The 16,983-nt window shown below is 35.9% G+C and overlaps 1 protein-coding gene and 1 pseudogene across 6 annotated transcripts; both read left to right on the top strand.

The window, feature by feature from the left end:
• Positions 1 to 3,169, top strand: LOC105134388 (uncharacterized; annotated as a pseudogene).
• A 3,524-nt stretch (positions 3,170 to 6,693) lies between these two features.
• LOC105134386 (ATPase family AAA domain-containing protein At1g05910-like) lies at positions 6,694 to 14,221 on the top strand. 6 transcript variants are annotated; one of them, XM_011038783.1, is made up of 11 exons: positions 6,694 to 6,738; positions 7,568 to 7,848; positions 8,059 to 8,160; positions 8,315 to 10,156; positions 10,243 to 10,431; positions 10,677 to 10,816; positions 11,299 to 11,544; positions 12,461 to 12,647; positions 12,779 to 12,844; positions 12,935 to 13,184; positions 13,691 to 14,221. In XM_011038783.1, the coding sequence occupies exons 2-11, from the start codon at positions 7,630 to 7,632 to the stop codon at positions 14,077 to 14,079; spliced, it is 3,630 nt and encodes a 1,209-aa protein (XP_011037085.1). In that variant the 5' UTR covers positions 6,694 to 6,738; positions 7,568 to 7,629; the 3' UTR covers positions 14,080 to 14,221. The 6 variants fall into 6 exon arrangements, with proteins under 6 accessions (XP_011037085.1, XP_011037083.1, XP_011037082.1 ...); XM_011038781.1 differs by having other exon boundaries at positions 13,682 to 14,221; XM_011038780.1 differs by having other exon boundaries at positions 12,935 to 13,196.
• The last annotated feature ends 2,762 nt before the right edge of the window (positions 14,222 to 16,983 follow it).

Here is a 16,983-nt window from a genome sequence, read left to right as displayed (position 1 = left end):
TAGGTGAAAGCAAAGATAATGTTGAAGCCATGGATGGAAAATCTTGGGAAGAAGGCAATTCAATTTCAAATATGGGTGAAAAACATGATTCTCATGATCATTTAAACAGCTTCAAGCATGCTGCACTAGATGGAAAAATGGTATGGAGCTCCAAAGATTTTGCATTTGAGAATTCATTTAGTTTTCAGCTGGGATCTCCTTTTCACATCCTTTTTAAATGGTCTCAGGTAATTGAATGTTCGTTGGCAGCTAACTTCCCTTCGACTAAGTAGCCATCAAATTAGTCTTTTGCTTTCATCATTATGGGTCCAGGCTACATCTGCAGAGAATATGCCTACAAATTTTGAGGCCATGAGCCATACTTATAATATCACTTTGCTTTTCACACGATCTAAGGTGAGAGGATGCATTTATTTCAATCTCCTCTCAGTTACAATATTTCTTAATTTATCAAAGTATATCTGGTAATTCATTTTGAATCTTTTGAACTTACAATGATACTTCAAGCCAGCAACATTTTTTCTCATCTTACCATTTATCAACTTTTTTTTTTTGCAATGATACTGATATTGAATCTGGAGAAGAAAATTGCTAGCCAGAAAAAAAAGTTTGATGTCTTGCCATTTCTTTCAAATTACCCGGCTTAAGATAACTAAAGAATTTTATGCTTTCTATTTGATGATTTAATTTAGCCTGTATGTTGATGGATACAGACCTCAAGTCACATGGCACTAGTTCGTTGTTTTCAGCTGGCACTCTCTTTTAGGAGCATCTCTCTAGCTCAAGAAGGTTAGTTGGTAATGTGTTTTGATTGTAGGGATTGACAACATTTGCTCTCTAATTCCTCTTTTTTCTTTGGCTAAAAGATCCCTGATTTATGATTTTTTAATTGTTCTTGAAGTTTATTTTTTGAAATTATTAGATTGGTTATGTTGGTGCAATTTACTTCCAATATCTATTTCCTGCATCCATATCTAAGCAGGTCTGCAACCATCTCGTAGAAGGTCTATCTTCACACATCATTCATGCTTATTTTTGCAGCAGGGGAAGGAAATCTTCGAGAGCTAATTTCTTTTGTTAAATCCTATCCAACAGAAAAAACAGTTAGTTTACTTTTCCATTACCATTTAGAAGGAAATGTTTTGTTTTTGTTTTTCTATGACAATGACATGTTAATATATTTGCATGAATTTATGAATATTATGGCAGGCTGGTGGGAACACCAGACCCACACCACAAATTATATGAGTATATGGACGGAGATAGCGTAGGATGGCTCAACCTGTCAGGTTGTGGTTGGGAGACTAAGCCCATTTGGGCCCATTGCATTGTTATTTTATTTATTTAGTCTATTTAGACCTGCTCATTATTATTTTATTATTTATGTTAAACAATTTGGGCCGAGCCTATTAGTAGGATGTTTTAGAATTTACTATTTATATGCTCTCTTGTTATTGTGAGAGATAGTTTTGATGATTAATGAAAAATTATAGATTTTGCATATCTTCAATCCCCTTTTTTCTTTTTATTTGCTTTATTTTTTCAACTTCTTTTCTAAAAACTTCTTTTTTTCCTGATTTTAATTTTGCATATCTTCAATCCCCTTTCTTCTCTTTATTTGCTTTATCTTTTTAATTTCTTTTCTAAAAACTTCTTTTTTTTCCTGATTTTAATTCTTTTGTTTGTTGTTCTGCGTCAAATTTGATATCAGAGCAAGATTTTTAATTATTCTTACAATTAAACGGTTTATAATATTTATATTAAACTCTAAATCTAGTTTGATCTGGAAAAAAAAATTCTATTCAAAACTCTAATGTTCACTGTTCAACTTCTTCTTTAAAAATATATTAAACTCTAAATCTAGTTTGATCTGAAAAAAAAAAATTCTATTCAAAACTCTAATATTCACTGTTCAACTTCTTTTTTAAAAATTTCTTTCTTTTCCCGGCTTTAATTCTTTTGTTTGTTGTTCTGTGTCACAGGCCGACCCTTATCTTGAATTAGTTGAAGATACCAGGCTGCAGGCTGTTTACGTAGAATCTGATGACGGGAAAATAGCAAATGGATCAGAGGAGGAGGATGTTGCTGCTTTAAAATCTCTTTCACATGTGGAAGCGGATGATAGTCATTTGAAGGAAACCCTGACGTCCCAATTCATGACCAGATTTGTCAAATTATCAGAGGTGATATTCTTATTTATATTTATCCAATTCTTAACAAGATCACTAGTGAATCCCTCTTTCCTAGATCTGATAAAGGATTAGCCACAATTGTGTCATGTAAAAATTAGAGAATATATTAGGATGAATTATCAGGCATTATATTTGCGGTGTTCATCCACATTTATACGTGCGGTGTTTATCAAAAATCACTCCTTTTTTTCTTTTTCATTTTTTTTCCAGGATGAATTATCAGGCATAAAACAGCAATTAATGCAGGAGTTTTCACCTGATGATGCCTATCCATCCGGAGCTCCCCTGTTTATGGATACACCTAGGCCATGTTCCCCTCTTACCTGATGGAGTTTCAGGCATTTGAGGAGGTAACATCATTAAGTTAATATTTTCCATCTTACAGTTAGCATCCGTGGTGATAGTTCACTTAATTTATTGGTTGTCTCTCAGATCATGCCTGCAGCTTCCTTGACAGATGATGAAACCTTCACAGAACTAAATTGAAGCCAGTCAGGTCGCAGAACATCAATATCTATCCATACACTTGACATCCTAAGCGTCAAAGAACTTCTGGAATCAGTAAGAGGAGCACTTCCTGTTTCTTCATTTCCTTTTCAACATTTAACTGCTTGGTGCATGGAATGTCATTCCTTGGCTGCATTTCTTTCCCATTTTATGCTGTTTAGATCCGTGATCCTTAGCAAGGAATGGTTGTGGAATGTATTGAAAATTGCAAATTTAGGAAAGTTTGAAAAAGAAAAGAGTTGGTTCAAAATTACCTGTTCCTTACGGCCAGATGAAGAGTCAGTGTGAAGTTCTTGTAACTGGGAAACAGCAGAAAATGTCAATACTGCATAGTTTTACGCATCAAGCAGAAGCCAAGGTTTTCCCCATTGAAGAAGAAAAGAGACACCTCAGTCCATGATGTGGAGAGTCTGTTTACTTTACAGATACAGACCATGCTTAATGAATACTTTGCTTTTTCGAATTGATTCCCTTCTGTCCTGTTTTGTCCCTTTGCAAGATCACAGTTGCATCAGTCCTCAGGTTTGGTGGTAGTGACATTAAAATTGCACTGTCACTAAAATGAGCACCACCAAGAAGAACAGTAACAGTAACGCCAATAGTTGATGTTTTAGCTATCACCATCATTGTATTCACTATAATACCTGAAGTTTGAGACATCCAGAAGTTTCCTGAAAGTTGGTGAATTCTGGTCTTTTGTCCTTCACTTCGGTTTTGGATTTCGCTGTTCTGAAGGGCTCCACCATAATTTTTTGCCTGATTAGCATCAGAGGCTTTTTGCCTTCATTTAATTTCTTGGGGCATAACCTTGATATATATTTTTATCTCAGTGAATACATAATTTATGTGTTGATAAAGTTAATTTGCAAAATATTCGTTGTTTAGAAAGTGGAGTTGCTGCAATGTGATCTGAAGTTAGGAGTTACGGAGCAAATTAGAGCACCTGACCAGCTTTCCCTCCGTTCACTCCAGTACGGACAAAAATTCTTTCAGATTACCACAAAGCAGCTGGACGTGTTTAATACGTATGTGTAACTATGATGTTCATCTAAAATGGAAGCTTGCCTTCTGTTAGCTTTACACAAACGTTCCCCAGTCTGGTTAGATGGTTCTACATCTCAGCCTTGTTCTACTGTGGAGAAGCGATATGGGGAAAATGGGTGGTCATCTTCTCCACTGTTTTCATATCTATAGCAAGATTTGTTAAAAACTTTTCCCTTTTTCATTAAACTTTTGGCTAAAGTCCCATGAACACTGCTTGTGGACATGGAAACAGGGCCAGCTGAGAGAATTAAGAGTTTCCTACACAATTATCAATCTGCTTTTTCAAATTGCATGTGCTGTGCTGAATCAGATGTGCCATGCTGATAGTTGACGTGAGAGTGAGAAGTGTATTCTTGTGTGCTATGATTGGATACTAGGAAGTGAAGAAAATGCCATTTCCATGGCTCATATCTTGCTTGAGACAGAATACATTCCTCATGGCTCACATAATTCATACCTTTTAAAGCCTGATGGTATATCACTGGGCTAGTTTTTGCATCGATCGAGATTTTAAGTTTTTCTTTTTCTTTTTTTTTGAGTAATTTTAATGGTGCACCCTCTCTCTTAACCTAGAACATGGAGGAATTTATTATTTGATGTATTTAAAGAAATTTAATAATTTTTTTGCTGTTTTGATTTTAATGTTTGAATCTAAAAAATTAAAAAAATTGGAGTGTTTTTTCCTAACCATGAAGGGGAAAAAAAATATATTAAAACTTTCTCTTTATTTCTTTCATCATCAAGCTTTTTTTAAATATAATTTGTTGCGATTAAATTTAGAATCTATTATCATTTTGTTCAAAATATAAATTTGGATATGTTCCATCATTTTGTTCAAAATATAAATTTGGATATGATCCATTATTTTTTATTTATTTATGTGGAGTGTCCGGGCCAGTTTGCACGCATCACGACTAATCCCCACGGCCCACTGAATACCCTGCAAACCCAATAGACAGGTAAGGCACCGCGGGGGTGATAAACATGTACGTCAAGGCTTGAACCCATGTGCAGTGGAAGGAGCTTGGCTCCTGCTACCGCTAGGCCAAGCCTAGGTAAGGCATCGCGGGGATGACAGGCGTGTACGTCAAGACTTGAACCCATGTGCAGTGAAAGGAGATTGGCTCTTGCTACCGCTAGGCCAAGCCCCTCGATGCATTATTATTTGATCAATTCGTGGGCTATTATTTATTTGATCAATTCGTGGGCTATTAGATCAACTAGTGTGTGTATATATTATTTTAAAAATAAAAAAATATATTATATTTTTAACCTAATTAGTCCCATCAATTAAATTCAAGTAAAATAAGGATTATTTTTTATTTAATTACAAATCTAACCCTCAATTTTTTATTTTTTTAAAATCAAAATAATATTAGTTTATTATTTATTTTAAAATTAATGAGTTAATTATTAGATTTTGATAAGATTAAACTCAAATAAATCCGATAAATAAATCTATCTTAGATTTTTACTTGAATTAATTATATATTTTTATTTTTTGACTTAAATTAATTTAAATAAATTAATAAAATTTTAAATTAATTTTTCAGACCATTTCAAGTTTTATAACAAATCATTAGATTTTGAAACAACCCATTAAATGGAACCAACTTTATAATTATGTTCACAAAACAAGCACGATGGAAATAATACACATATATGATGTTTAATATTTTTTTAAATCTTGAAAGGTATAATTTAATTGGTTAGATTTTAAATTTATTTTTTAAAAATTATTAATTTAAATTTTAAAAATTTAAATTTTAAAATTTAAAATTATTAAAAATTTATATAATTATTAATTTTATAATTTTTAGGATTAATTATGATGCACAAGTTCATTTCAAACATTTATGATAATAATAAAAAAAGTATTATTTTAAATAGAAAAAAATTAAAAAACTCAGGTGTACCCGTTTGCACAATCTTTCCAAATCCCACTCAATCCCCCTCCGCCACATCAAACATACAAAACTCCTCTAGTTCACACGTCACCCAAAATCAAGCTTCCTTCCACGTGTCAATCTCCAACTGGGTCCATTACGTTAACAAGCAAAACATAAAACACGTGGCACTTAACGACCGGGACTGAGACAAGGAAGATCCACACACACGTCCACGTAGAAATTAAAGCTCAAGTGTCAACTCGCTCTCTATCCTTTTAAACTCACTCACTGAGTCACCATAACGAAAACTCGCTTCTTTAGGTTTTTATAAAACGCGAGAAACCCCCCTCTCTTTCAGAAACGCCATGCCCCTGGGGTTTTATCTCTCTCTCTCGCATTTTCATGGAGCATACATCCTTACAATTATGGAAGGTATTTAACCTTTTCCTTCCTTCCTTTCTTTATTATTATTACTACTCCATACTCTTTCTCTTTCTGTATTTATTTATTTTATTATCCATAAATCTATCTTTTTATATTTGACGGTTAGAGCATTTTCACCGTAAGGATATTATTCTTAAATACAAAGGTTTTTAACCTCTTCCTTTCTTCCTGAATTTATTTCTGTTAGTACTACGTACTCCATAAATATTCTATCTATCTATTTGTTCTATCATCCACAACCCTCATCTGATCAAATTATTATTGTTTTTCTTTGAATATTCGCAACTTCTTTTCAATTAATAGGGAGAGGGGTTCAGCCCCCCACCAAAATGACAAACCCTAATCTCCTAATCTATCCTCAAATTTTTTATTTCTTCTTTTATGATTATTTTGTTCGAGGAAAAATCCATTTTGCTTCCATACTAAAATCTTTCTTTCTTTCTTTTTTCTTTTTAAAAAAGAACTGAAAAACAAAAACTAATAGAAGGCACTAATGATGGTATTGGAGCTACCTAGAGACTAACATTGTTTTCATGTAATACCATGTTCTGATCGATACTTTTCATTCATGGTGTTTTCTTCCTCCCCCCCCCCCCCCCCCCCCCCCCCCCCCATCTCTCTCCTCTCTCGCTTTCTCTCTCTAGACAGATCTCTCTGATCAGGTAAATCTCCACCGTCCCTTTCCTTTCCCTTTTCCCCTAAAAAATTTCAAAGATTTTTCTGATTATTCAAAATGCATATCGTTCAATTTTTTTTTTAAATTTAAGAGATTAATTTATTTTTTAATTTCCGCTGTCTATCCTCCCTGCATGCATTGATTTTTTCTGAAATCCTTAGTTACTGAAATAAAAATCTGCACACGTCTTTGTTTTTTTATGCTGAAATTACTGAAAATGATCGAAATTAGTGCGAATTAGTTATTAGAGTAATTTTATTTTGATGATTTTTGTGTATAAGAGTAATTTAGGGCATTTTAAATGTGGATAATTAGTGTTTAGTAAATTTTTTATGGTAGATTTTTTTGAGTATTCATGTTAGAGTGTAAGCACGCCTGTTGCGTGTGCTGAACAATGGAATTATTTTCGAGATTTTGCGGTTGCTAGGGTTTTAGTGATTTGTATTTAGGGGAGCTGTTTAGGGGTTTTAGATAGCGAGTTAAGAATTTAGAGGTTTGAAGGAACTGATTTTTTTTAGTGTGTTTTTGAAGTGGAATGAATTTCCTGTTGATTCTGCTGGAAGCTTGAAGTTGAAAGTGAGAGAAGGAGAACAATGTGTAGCAATGTACGAGTTTTTATTCTTGAAAAGCAGAATTTTTGTTAAATTTGTGGTGGTGCTGGAAAGATGATCAGAATTTAGAAATAAAAATAATGGTATTCTATGAGTGATCTTAATAAATTGTGTTTATGTTTGTGGGTTTTTTATTTGTTTATTAATCATAGGGGTTGGATCCTAAACTTGAGGTTTTTTTATTGTTTTTTCTGTTGAGGTCAGGTGTTTTTAATTTCATGGGAGGAGAGCATAGACAACAGAGATAGATTTTTGTTTCGTTGCATATGTATACAAAACGTTCTGGTCAAGGAGATGGCCCAGTTGCAAGGCCTGTGCGGACTAGTGATAGGCTTAGGAGAAGACCAAAAGTTTTTAGCCGGACGTACTTATATTATACCCCAAGCATTATCCGGCCTAGGAAAGGAAAAACAAAGACGAGGACTGCAGCTTCTCGGATTGCCAAGATGTTGGGTAACCGGGCGGTGCGGGCTGCAAATGCTAATGTAAGTGTTCATATCTCCTTTAACTTCATTTCTCTTTTTACTTATGCTTCTGTCTTTGGGACTTTTTCATGGAGGCTGAACATGCTATTATGATGAGTTTATAGAATGTTTCTCCTCTTAATGCTAATTATATTACTCTGTGATTCCCTATTCTTATTAATGTTATATATTCTAAAATATGACATTCTGTTGTTTCTGATTCTCTTGCAGTCAGTTCCAACCAATCTTCGACGCTCGACAAGAAAGAGGAGGCTTTCTGCTCATCTTGAAGATTACACAGATAGTTCTGGATCAGAGGATGAAGACTTGATGGTTAGAATCTATACTCTTGCAAGCCCTCAGTTTTTGTGTATGCATGTTACTGTAGTTTTTTCTCAACTTCTAAGGGCTTAGGTTTTAGATGGTAAAAATGATTTGTTCTCCATTTTTCACTTCATGTAAAACTTTGGGAAACATTATTTTTCAGAGACCTGCATTTCGACCTTTGAGGAATCGGATTCATAATAGTGCGAGTCAAGATGAGTTATCATCTTCCAAGCGTAAAAAAATTGTGGAGACTAAATCAACACCTCGACGTGAAGGATTGCGGCCCCGTCGTTCAAGAACAATCAAAACAGAGCCATTGGCTTTAGACTCTGGGGATGAGCAAGATACTTCTGAAGAGAAGGCTGTTGAAGATGAGACTGAAAATGGGAATGATATTGATGATAATGATGCAGATGATGGTCAGAATGACGATGAGGGTGATGGAGAGGGTGAGGACGAAGGCGAGGAAGATGGTGATGACGATGAAGGTGAGGAGGAGGAAGAGGAGGAGGAGGAGGAGGAGGAGGAACAGGATGGAAGGAGGAGATATGATCTCCGAAATCGCACAGAAGTCCGTAGGCTCTGTATGGAGGAAGGTAAGCAAAGACCGCGATCTCCTCGAAGGGTATTGCACCAAGGAATGGGAACAAAGGTCAATAGGGATGTAAGGAAGGGGGGATCAAGGGTTCACAAGCGTCATCGTCTAACAAGAGCAGAAGATTCTGATGATTCCCTTCTTGTGGATGAGCTAGACCAAGGTCCTGCTATTCCTTGGGCTCGAGGTGGGAGCAGATCTGGACCACCTTGGCTCTTAGGGGGACTAGAGATGCATGGGATGACAGCATGGGGACTGAATGTTGCTGCATCTGGTTGGGGCCATCAAGGTGATGCCTTAGCAAGCTTGACTTCTGGAGTGCAAACTGCTGGCCCTAGCTCTAAGGGAGGGGCAGATATCCAACCTTTACAGGTTGATGAGAGTGTAAGTTTTAATGACATAGGTGGGCTTTCTGAATATATTGATGCTCTGAAGGAGATGGTTTTCTTTCCCTTGTTATATCCAGATTTCTTTGCCAGCTATCATATTACCCCGCCAAGAGGGGTTTTGTTATGTGGTCCTCCTGGTACTGGGAAAACATTAATTGCCAGGGCATTAGCATGTGCTGCTTCAAAAGCTGGGCAGAAGGTTAGTTTTTACATGCGCAAGGGTGCTGATGTGCTCAGCAAATGGGTTGGTGAGGCTGAAAGGCAATTGAAACTTCTTTTTGAGGAGGCACAAAGGAACCAGCCTTCCATTATCTTCTTTGATGAAATAGATGGACTTGCTCCTGTTAGATCTAGCAAACAAGAGCAGATTCACAATTCTATTGTTTCTACTCTGCTTGCATTGATGGATGGTTTGGATTCTCGTGGACAAGTTGTTTTGATTGGAGCAACCAACAGAGTTGATGCCATCGATGGAGCCTTGCGTCGCCCTGGTCGGTTTGATCGAGAATTTAACTTTCCTTTGCCTGGTTGTGAGGCCCGTGCTGAAATATTAGACATTCACACCCGCAAGTGGAAGCATCCTCCTTCAAAGGAGCTAAAGTCAGAACTGGCAGCTAGTTGTGTCGGCTATTGTGGTGCTGATTTAAAGGCATTATGCACTGAAGCTGCCATCCGTGCTTTCCGTGAAAAATACCCTCAAGTTTACACAAGTGATGATAAGTTTGTGATAGATGTTGATTCTGTGAAGGTTGAAAAGGATCATTTTGTTGAAGCCATGTCCACAATTACCCCTGCAGCTCATAGAGGTGCTGTTGTGCACTCTAGGCCATTGTCTTTGGTAGTTGCACCATGTCTGCAAAGTCATCTCCATAAAGCCATGAATTGCCTATCCAACATATTTCCACCTCTTGCAGTGTCATCCGAGTTTATCAAGCTTTCTATGCTTTCCTATGGATCTGCAATTCCTCTCGTGTATAGGCCACGGCTTCTGCTTTGTGGTTGTGAAGGTTCTGGTCTGGTAATTATCTTTTAACCATTTGATCTTTGAATATTGATCATTATGTAAACACCAAACTAAGAGTACTTACTGATTTAGTTTAACAGGATCATCTTGGGCCTGCAGTGTTACATGAACTGGAGAAATTTCCTGTTCATTCTCTTGGACTTCCATCTCTGCTTTCAGATCCCAGTGCAAAGACACCAGAAGAAGCATTGGTGCACATATTTGGTGAAGCACGGAGAGCAACACCATCTATCCTTTACATACCTCATTTTGATCTTTGGTGGGATAACGTAAGCACATGCCTCCCTCTGCTAACTTTAGGAAAATGCAGTAAAATTTTTGTTGTATCACATGCACTGTTTTTCCCCCTACAAATCCAAGGGAGTCATTCATATTCTTGCATCTCACCTGAAACAATTGACCATGCTTGCTTAAATTTTCTGATTTTGAGTGATGTTTTTTTAATCAAGCACCTTAAAGTCAATGATCTCATTGCATCATCCTTTTTCTGAGCTTTACAAACTTGATGTTGCAGGCGCATGAACAGCTCAGGGCTGTTCTTCTCACTTTATTAGAAGAATTGCCGTCAGACTTACCCATTCTATTACTTGGAAGCTCTTCATCTCCACTTGCTGAAATTGATGGTGCATCCTTGGTATTTCCCCATCGTTCAGCGTACGTTTTATTTTCGAAATCAATTTTCTGTTGCAATCCCTGTACTGCTGCTTAAAATCATTATGATATAACTTTTCTATTTAGTAATTTTGCTCTTAAATTTAAATTCCTTACTTTAAACATCATTTTAATACCATTCTTCATACATCCATTCTTGCTTTTCCAAAGTAAGATTATGTTACATATTTGCCCAAACAGAAAAGGACTATGTAGCCTCATTATGCTTATATTAAGACTTCTTGGAATCATTGTAATCCACCATAGCTGATAGGAAGGCAATCTTTAGGCATCAAAAGGCTTTCAACGCCAGCTCGTATAATGCCCTTTAGTTTTTTTCTCTTGTTTTTAAATGGATGCATGGCATTCATTTGGTGCCTGCAAATACCCTGTTTCCTGGTGAGCCATTTTTACATGAGCATGTTGACAAATAATTTCCTTGTGAAATCCAGTATTTTGTTTATATATTACATTTCTGTTGTCAGCTATCAAGTGGGGAAACCATCAACTGAAGACAGATCTTTGTTCTTTGACCATTTAATTGAGGCTGCCTTATCAGTTGTGGTGGAGGACGTGACCAAGAAATCACAACGATCTGCACCCCTTCCTGAACTTCCGAAGGCACAAAAAGTGGCAAGCGGCCCAAAGGCCTCAGAGTTAAAAGCCAAGATAGAAGCTGAGCAGCATGCTCTACGCCGAATGCGCATGTGCCTCAGAGATATTTGCAACCGGTAAGACCATGGTCCCAGTCTTATGGGTAGAAGATCAGTATATAACGTCATCACACTTGTGGTTTTACCCCTAACCACATTTTACCTCAAAATGATGTGATTTTACTGCCTTAATGCAACAAGAAATTTTTATATTAATACTGTAGTTGTAGTTTAAATAACATTGAAATGGTCTAAACAAAACACAGATATGGTAGAGTGGTACTACAAAGCAATGCAACATGGAATTTGCTTCTTCATTCAACAAGAAAGTTTCAATTTGGATTGTTGTTTCACCTTGTAGCATTATTGAAATGGTCTCAATTTAGTCCAGCATGTGGGTTCTAATAAATTGCAGACTTCACCGAGCATATTTCAATTCGTCTAGTTAATTAAAGCCAAATGCAGATTGTTAAAAAAAGTTGGTGAGCCTGGAATTGGTTCTCCTATGCCTTTCCCGCTGGCAATACCCATGACACTCTTGAATCTCTTATCTTTTGAACAAATCACATCTAATTTTTATTGAATAGAATCAAATTTCAAAATAAATGAAGAGGATGGTAGAGTCAAGTATGTGGTTAGAAACCAAAGAGAGATGGGAGGAGCTAGATGAGATATATAGTGAACGATTTAGATCCAGTAGAGAATGAAATCAATGAAAAGTGGTCTGGGTGAGGGATAAGGTCAAGAAAGGGCGAGTAGACTGTATGTCTCTGTGCACTAGCATGTGAGAGAGAGGGGGGGGGGGGGGGGGGGGGGGGTTTCCTAGCAAGGTCTGGTATGTTGTCTGCATTTGAAATTACATCACCCTATGATCATCCCACTCCAATGGTTGTTACAGCACATGTTTCTTGTTCCGTACAAGCTGGTTGTCTTTGTCCAGTATTTGTGGTTCCTTTCACTGGTTACACTTTACATTCTAACTTCTTTGCTGCAGGATGTTGTATGACAAACGATTTAGTGCCTTCCATTATCCTGTCACCGATGAGGATGCTCCAAACTATCGCTCTATAATCCAGAACCCTATGGACATGGCTACCATGCTGCAGCGTGTTGACTCTGGTCAATATATCACATGCTCAGGATTCCTGCAAGACATTGATCTCATTGTGACCAATGCAAAGGTGTGTTTTGTTCCTAGCCTCATTTAATTCTATTTCTAGGTTCTCCTTTCATTGGATAATTTAACACCACCATACCTTTGGTCAGTGCATCTATTTCACGCTTAAATTTGGCGTGCATGTTCCTAATATAGGTGTACAATGGAGATGATTACAATGGAGCTAGGATTGTCAGTAGAGGTTATGAGCTTCGTGATGCAGTAAGTTTCCATGCCTTTTGGTTTTCTATGATTTTTCCTCTCATTTTGTTCTATCATTTGATGAATCCCTTTTCATAATATTTTTTACAGGTGCATGGAATGTTGTCACAGATGGACCCTGCGCTTGTCACATGCTGTGACAAGATTGCTGATCAAGGGGGTCCTGTACAAATTCCAGATGATTTTGGGGGATCTATTTTCCCTTCAACCCCAGTTGTGCAGCTTGGAACAGTTACTAGAACAAGTGCCAGGCTACGCAATGTCCAGCCTGATGTTAATCTGGATCAAAGCTACGAGGCCTTGAAAAGGCAGAAGAAAAATGCTGATGCTGCTCATGCTGGTATGTACATTGGTAATGCTATATGCTTTTGTCCTTCTGATGTTGCTGTTTGTTTTTCCCACCTATCTGAATGATGTCTTGAAACATGTTAAGTTGCAAGACACGTTTTACAGGCTGAATTTTGGTGCGGATGCTGATGTAATAGATCAGTAGCAAGTAAAACTAATCTCAGCCCGACTTCTTGTATAATAGACATGGCCTGTTTTTAGTTGATGTTTTCAAATTTCCTTTCCTTCAGAAAAACCTCTCGTAAATATTGACAATTAAATCCTGAAGCCAGAAATCTGAATTTTTCTACTCAGTATATGAATTTTATCTCACAGCCCACATTCCAAACTAGCATTCTCTTCAGCTTGTGTCCTTTATCTGAAGTTTTTAACACCTAACTTTCCAAGTTCGTTATATTTAATGTTATTCTTTGACTGAACACTTTAATTTTCCATGATCGCTCTTCGGACGCAACTCTCTGATCATTTTATACTTTTCATGAAACACAGCTTCAGCAGCAGAAGATAAATCACGGCATCAGGATTCAGTACAGGCAAAGCTGCCAGAGGAAGCCGGGGCAGATGATATGAATCCAGACAGACCTGAGTCCTCTTCAGCCGATGACAGTCGACATGAAACTTCAGGAGGAGAAGCTTCTGGTCATACCGAAGGGAGTGGATCCCAAGATGTTACAATGTCTGAAGCCGAAGTATCAAGCCACGTGGATTACATCAAGCGGCTTTTCGTGGAGCGCACTGAAAATTATGGCATTCCACTGCTTGAAAGGCTCTACACTCGTATAATGAAGGGAATCTTCGAAACCAAGGACAAGGGAGTTGAAGATGGCCCCAGATACTCAATTTTGAGGTTTTTGGTGAAATTTGCAGAGAACACTGCAAACTTCTGAACTCAATACCTTTTCCCCTTAAAACCAGAGGATAAAAGAAAAATGAAAAATGAACCCCCCCAAAAAACAAAAAAAAGAAATCTTGCAGGTAGCTGATGTAAAGGCGGGATTTTCTTTTCAATGCAAAAAAATTAGAGTGAAAGCAGTGTCTCTCTCTCTCTCTCTCTCTCTCTCTCTCTCTCTCTCTCTCTCTCTCTCTCTCTCTCTCTCTCTCTCTCTCTCTCTCTCTCTACTTCTCTCTCTCCCCCTCCCCCTCCCTCCCTCCCTCCCAGAGTACAGTTTCCATAAGCTTATTTGACCTCACAAGCTGTCAAGCTCCATGGTATTGTTATGGCTGGTGGCAAATCCAATGTGGCATTCTTTTACAGGGAGGACTAAGTGGGATCTTTTCTGAAGCAGACACATCAAGAATTGGGTTTGAATTTCAGCAAAAGCCTCGCTGGTATAAATTAGTCTCTTTCTGATTGACAATATTCTTGAATTTTTTTTCGTAGTTTCCGAGATGTTTGTTTAGTATCTTCAACTTCAAACTACTCAGAGAGAGAAAGGAGAAGAAAGGGTATTCAAGCTATTATTTTATTTAATTTAAAACCAAGTATTTTTTCGGAGAATCAAAATTACGATATTAAGTCTTAAAATTATTTATTTTATTTTCAACATGTAAAACTAAATCTATGTAAAAAAATAAAAAATAAACATGCAGCTAAAATAGGATTAAAAAAATAGAAAATGCACGACTCAAGAAATAAAAAGAAAAACAGAAGGGAAGGCGCCAAGCCCTCAACTGATACTTATGTGGGCCGTTCTAAAACAGAAGCCCTGATTGGATCATTTCTTATCCCATTTTCTCAGGTCTTTTAAAATTTCCCTTCAAAGTCTTTTAAAACCTTGTTCTTGTTGTTTTTTCAATAATTTTTCATATTAAAAAATATATATTAATAATATTTTTTGTTTTTAAAAATTATTTTTAATATTAATACATGATTTAAAAATATTAAAAACATATCAATTTAAAGTAAATAAATAAATAAATTTTTTTAATTTTTTTAAAAAATACTTTTAAAAAGCAAAAATAAAGGCTATAACTCTTGAAGGTATTGTCTCAATTCATTACTAGATTTAACATCCGGGCTGGGAAAGCCTCGTTGTTAATTTTTTTTTGATACATTGATAGTCTTCTTGTAGGGCATCTTGTATGAATTAGTGCTATTGGATTAAATAACAGGTTTTAAAGTAATTTTTATTTGGAAAATTTATTAAAATAATATATTTTTTATTTTTTAAAATTAATTTTGATATAAGACATAAAAATAATTCAAAAACATGAAAAAATTATATAAAAAAAAATTAAAAAAATTTCCGCTCCCATTTAATATAAAATGCCAAACAGGGTTGTAGTTGCTTCACCATGCAAATGTGGTATAACATCTCAGGCTGAAGTTATGCTTGGGCCTGCCAAAGAATTTCTAATATGGGCTTGCTCCTGTCCTTCCTTTACTAAAGCTAATAATTCCTCTCGATCTTGGCCCACACTTTTGCCTTTAGGCCCTTCAGGCCTTTTTGTTTGGGCCTGTGGTCTAGCTCCAGTATTTTTTGGTTTGGTACTCTGACCCTTCTTAGGGCTTCAAAGTCAATTCCTTATTTTGCCTGTCCATCCTCGTAATCTTATATGGTTCCAAGATTCTCGGCACAATCTGCGCCATTTGTTTCCTTCGTTGAATCCTGTAAGCCGTGAAACGAGATTCCATTGCCGGATTGTTTCCTCTGGTCCTCTCCTGAATATTTATCCCGTTACCATTAATCTTTAATCTTTGAATACCAATTATATCAGCTTCAAGGAGAGTGTCTAGAAACCTCCACCGAAAATATATAATTAAAAAATATGTGAGATATGTATTATATTTATTTTAGAAAACAAATTTATATTTTTATAGATGGTTATATAACGTGAGGTGATACAAGTGATAAATATAAAAAACAATTCCTAAAAAAACATGTTTTGAAAGTGATATTAAGAAATTTGCTTTAATGGTCTTAATAACTTTATTGAATAATTTTATTTTGATTCAAAAGAGTTATAGATTCTTAAAACATCAAATGAAAGTGGGTTGATCTCTTAATGAAAAATAATTTTATTTGGAAGATCTTTCATTCTAGTTGTTTTTGTAAAAACAAAAAGACCAATGTCGTAGTAAATTGATCTTTTTAACCTATATGTAATTTTTCATAACTCCCTTTAACTTAAGCAAGCTTGTCTATAAAGCATAAAGTTTTATATAGAGAGCATATTTTTCTATTTCTATTGTCAAGGTCTTTAAGGTTACAAGCTAATGCTACAGTAGTGTTTGTTTAAAAAGTTGTATCTGTGATTTGCTTAAATGGTAGATGCAAACTGTTGGAAAAGAAAAAAAATATAGTTCATTATTCATAGGTCCTATATTGTTTTTGTGTTTGAAACACAAGAGGAAGGAAAGCAAGTTATTACTGTTTCTTGCGCGGCTAGGTTACTGAATAATGTAGCCATACTATACTGTTTAGTGAATAGTCGAGCATGCTCCACTATTTCAGTTAGACCATGTCTGGTCCAAAGCTCAAAATGCATTGAACCGGGTCCAACCCAGTAAAATAAAAAATAAAAATTATTTTTATTTTTTTAATTGTGTTTTATTCAAAAAATTAGTGTTTAATATTATTCAATTATACTATATAAATTAGATGGAGATCGCTTGATGACATAACATTTGTAGAATTTGATTGTAATCCTAATTTTCTTCCTGATTATATTTTACCTAATGTTGTAGCGCGTTTAAGAAACAAAAAAAATTATAGTCCTTGTTAGATGTATTTCATACGTGATGGAATTGTAGATAGTTTAATGAAACAATAAAAAATATTTTATATAAA

This window comes from Populus euphratica, unplaced genomic scaffold (assembly GCF_000495115.2).
Source record: "Populus euphratica unplaced genomic scaffold, PopEup_1.0 scaffold67.1, whole genome shotgun sequence".
NCBI classification, from domain to species: Eukaryota; Viridiplantae; Streptophyta; class Magnoliopsida; order Malpighiales; family Salicaceae; genus Populus; species Populus euphratica.
Note: the sequence above shows the minus strand (reverse complement) of the source record. Positions and strands in the feature narration are given on the sequence as shown.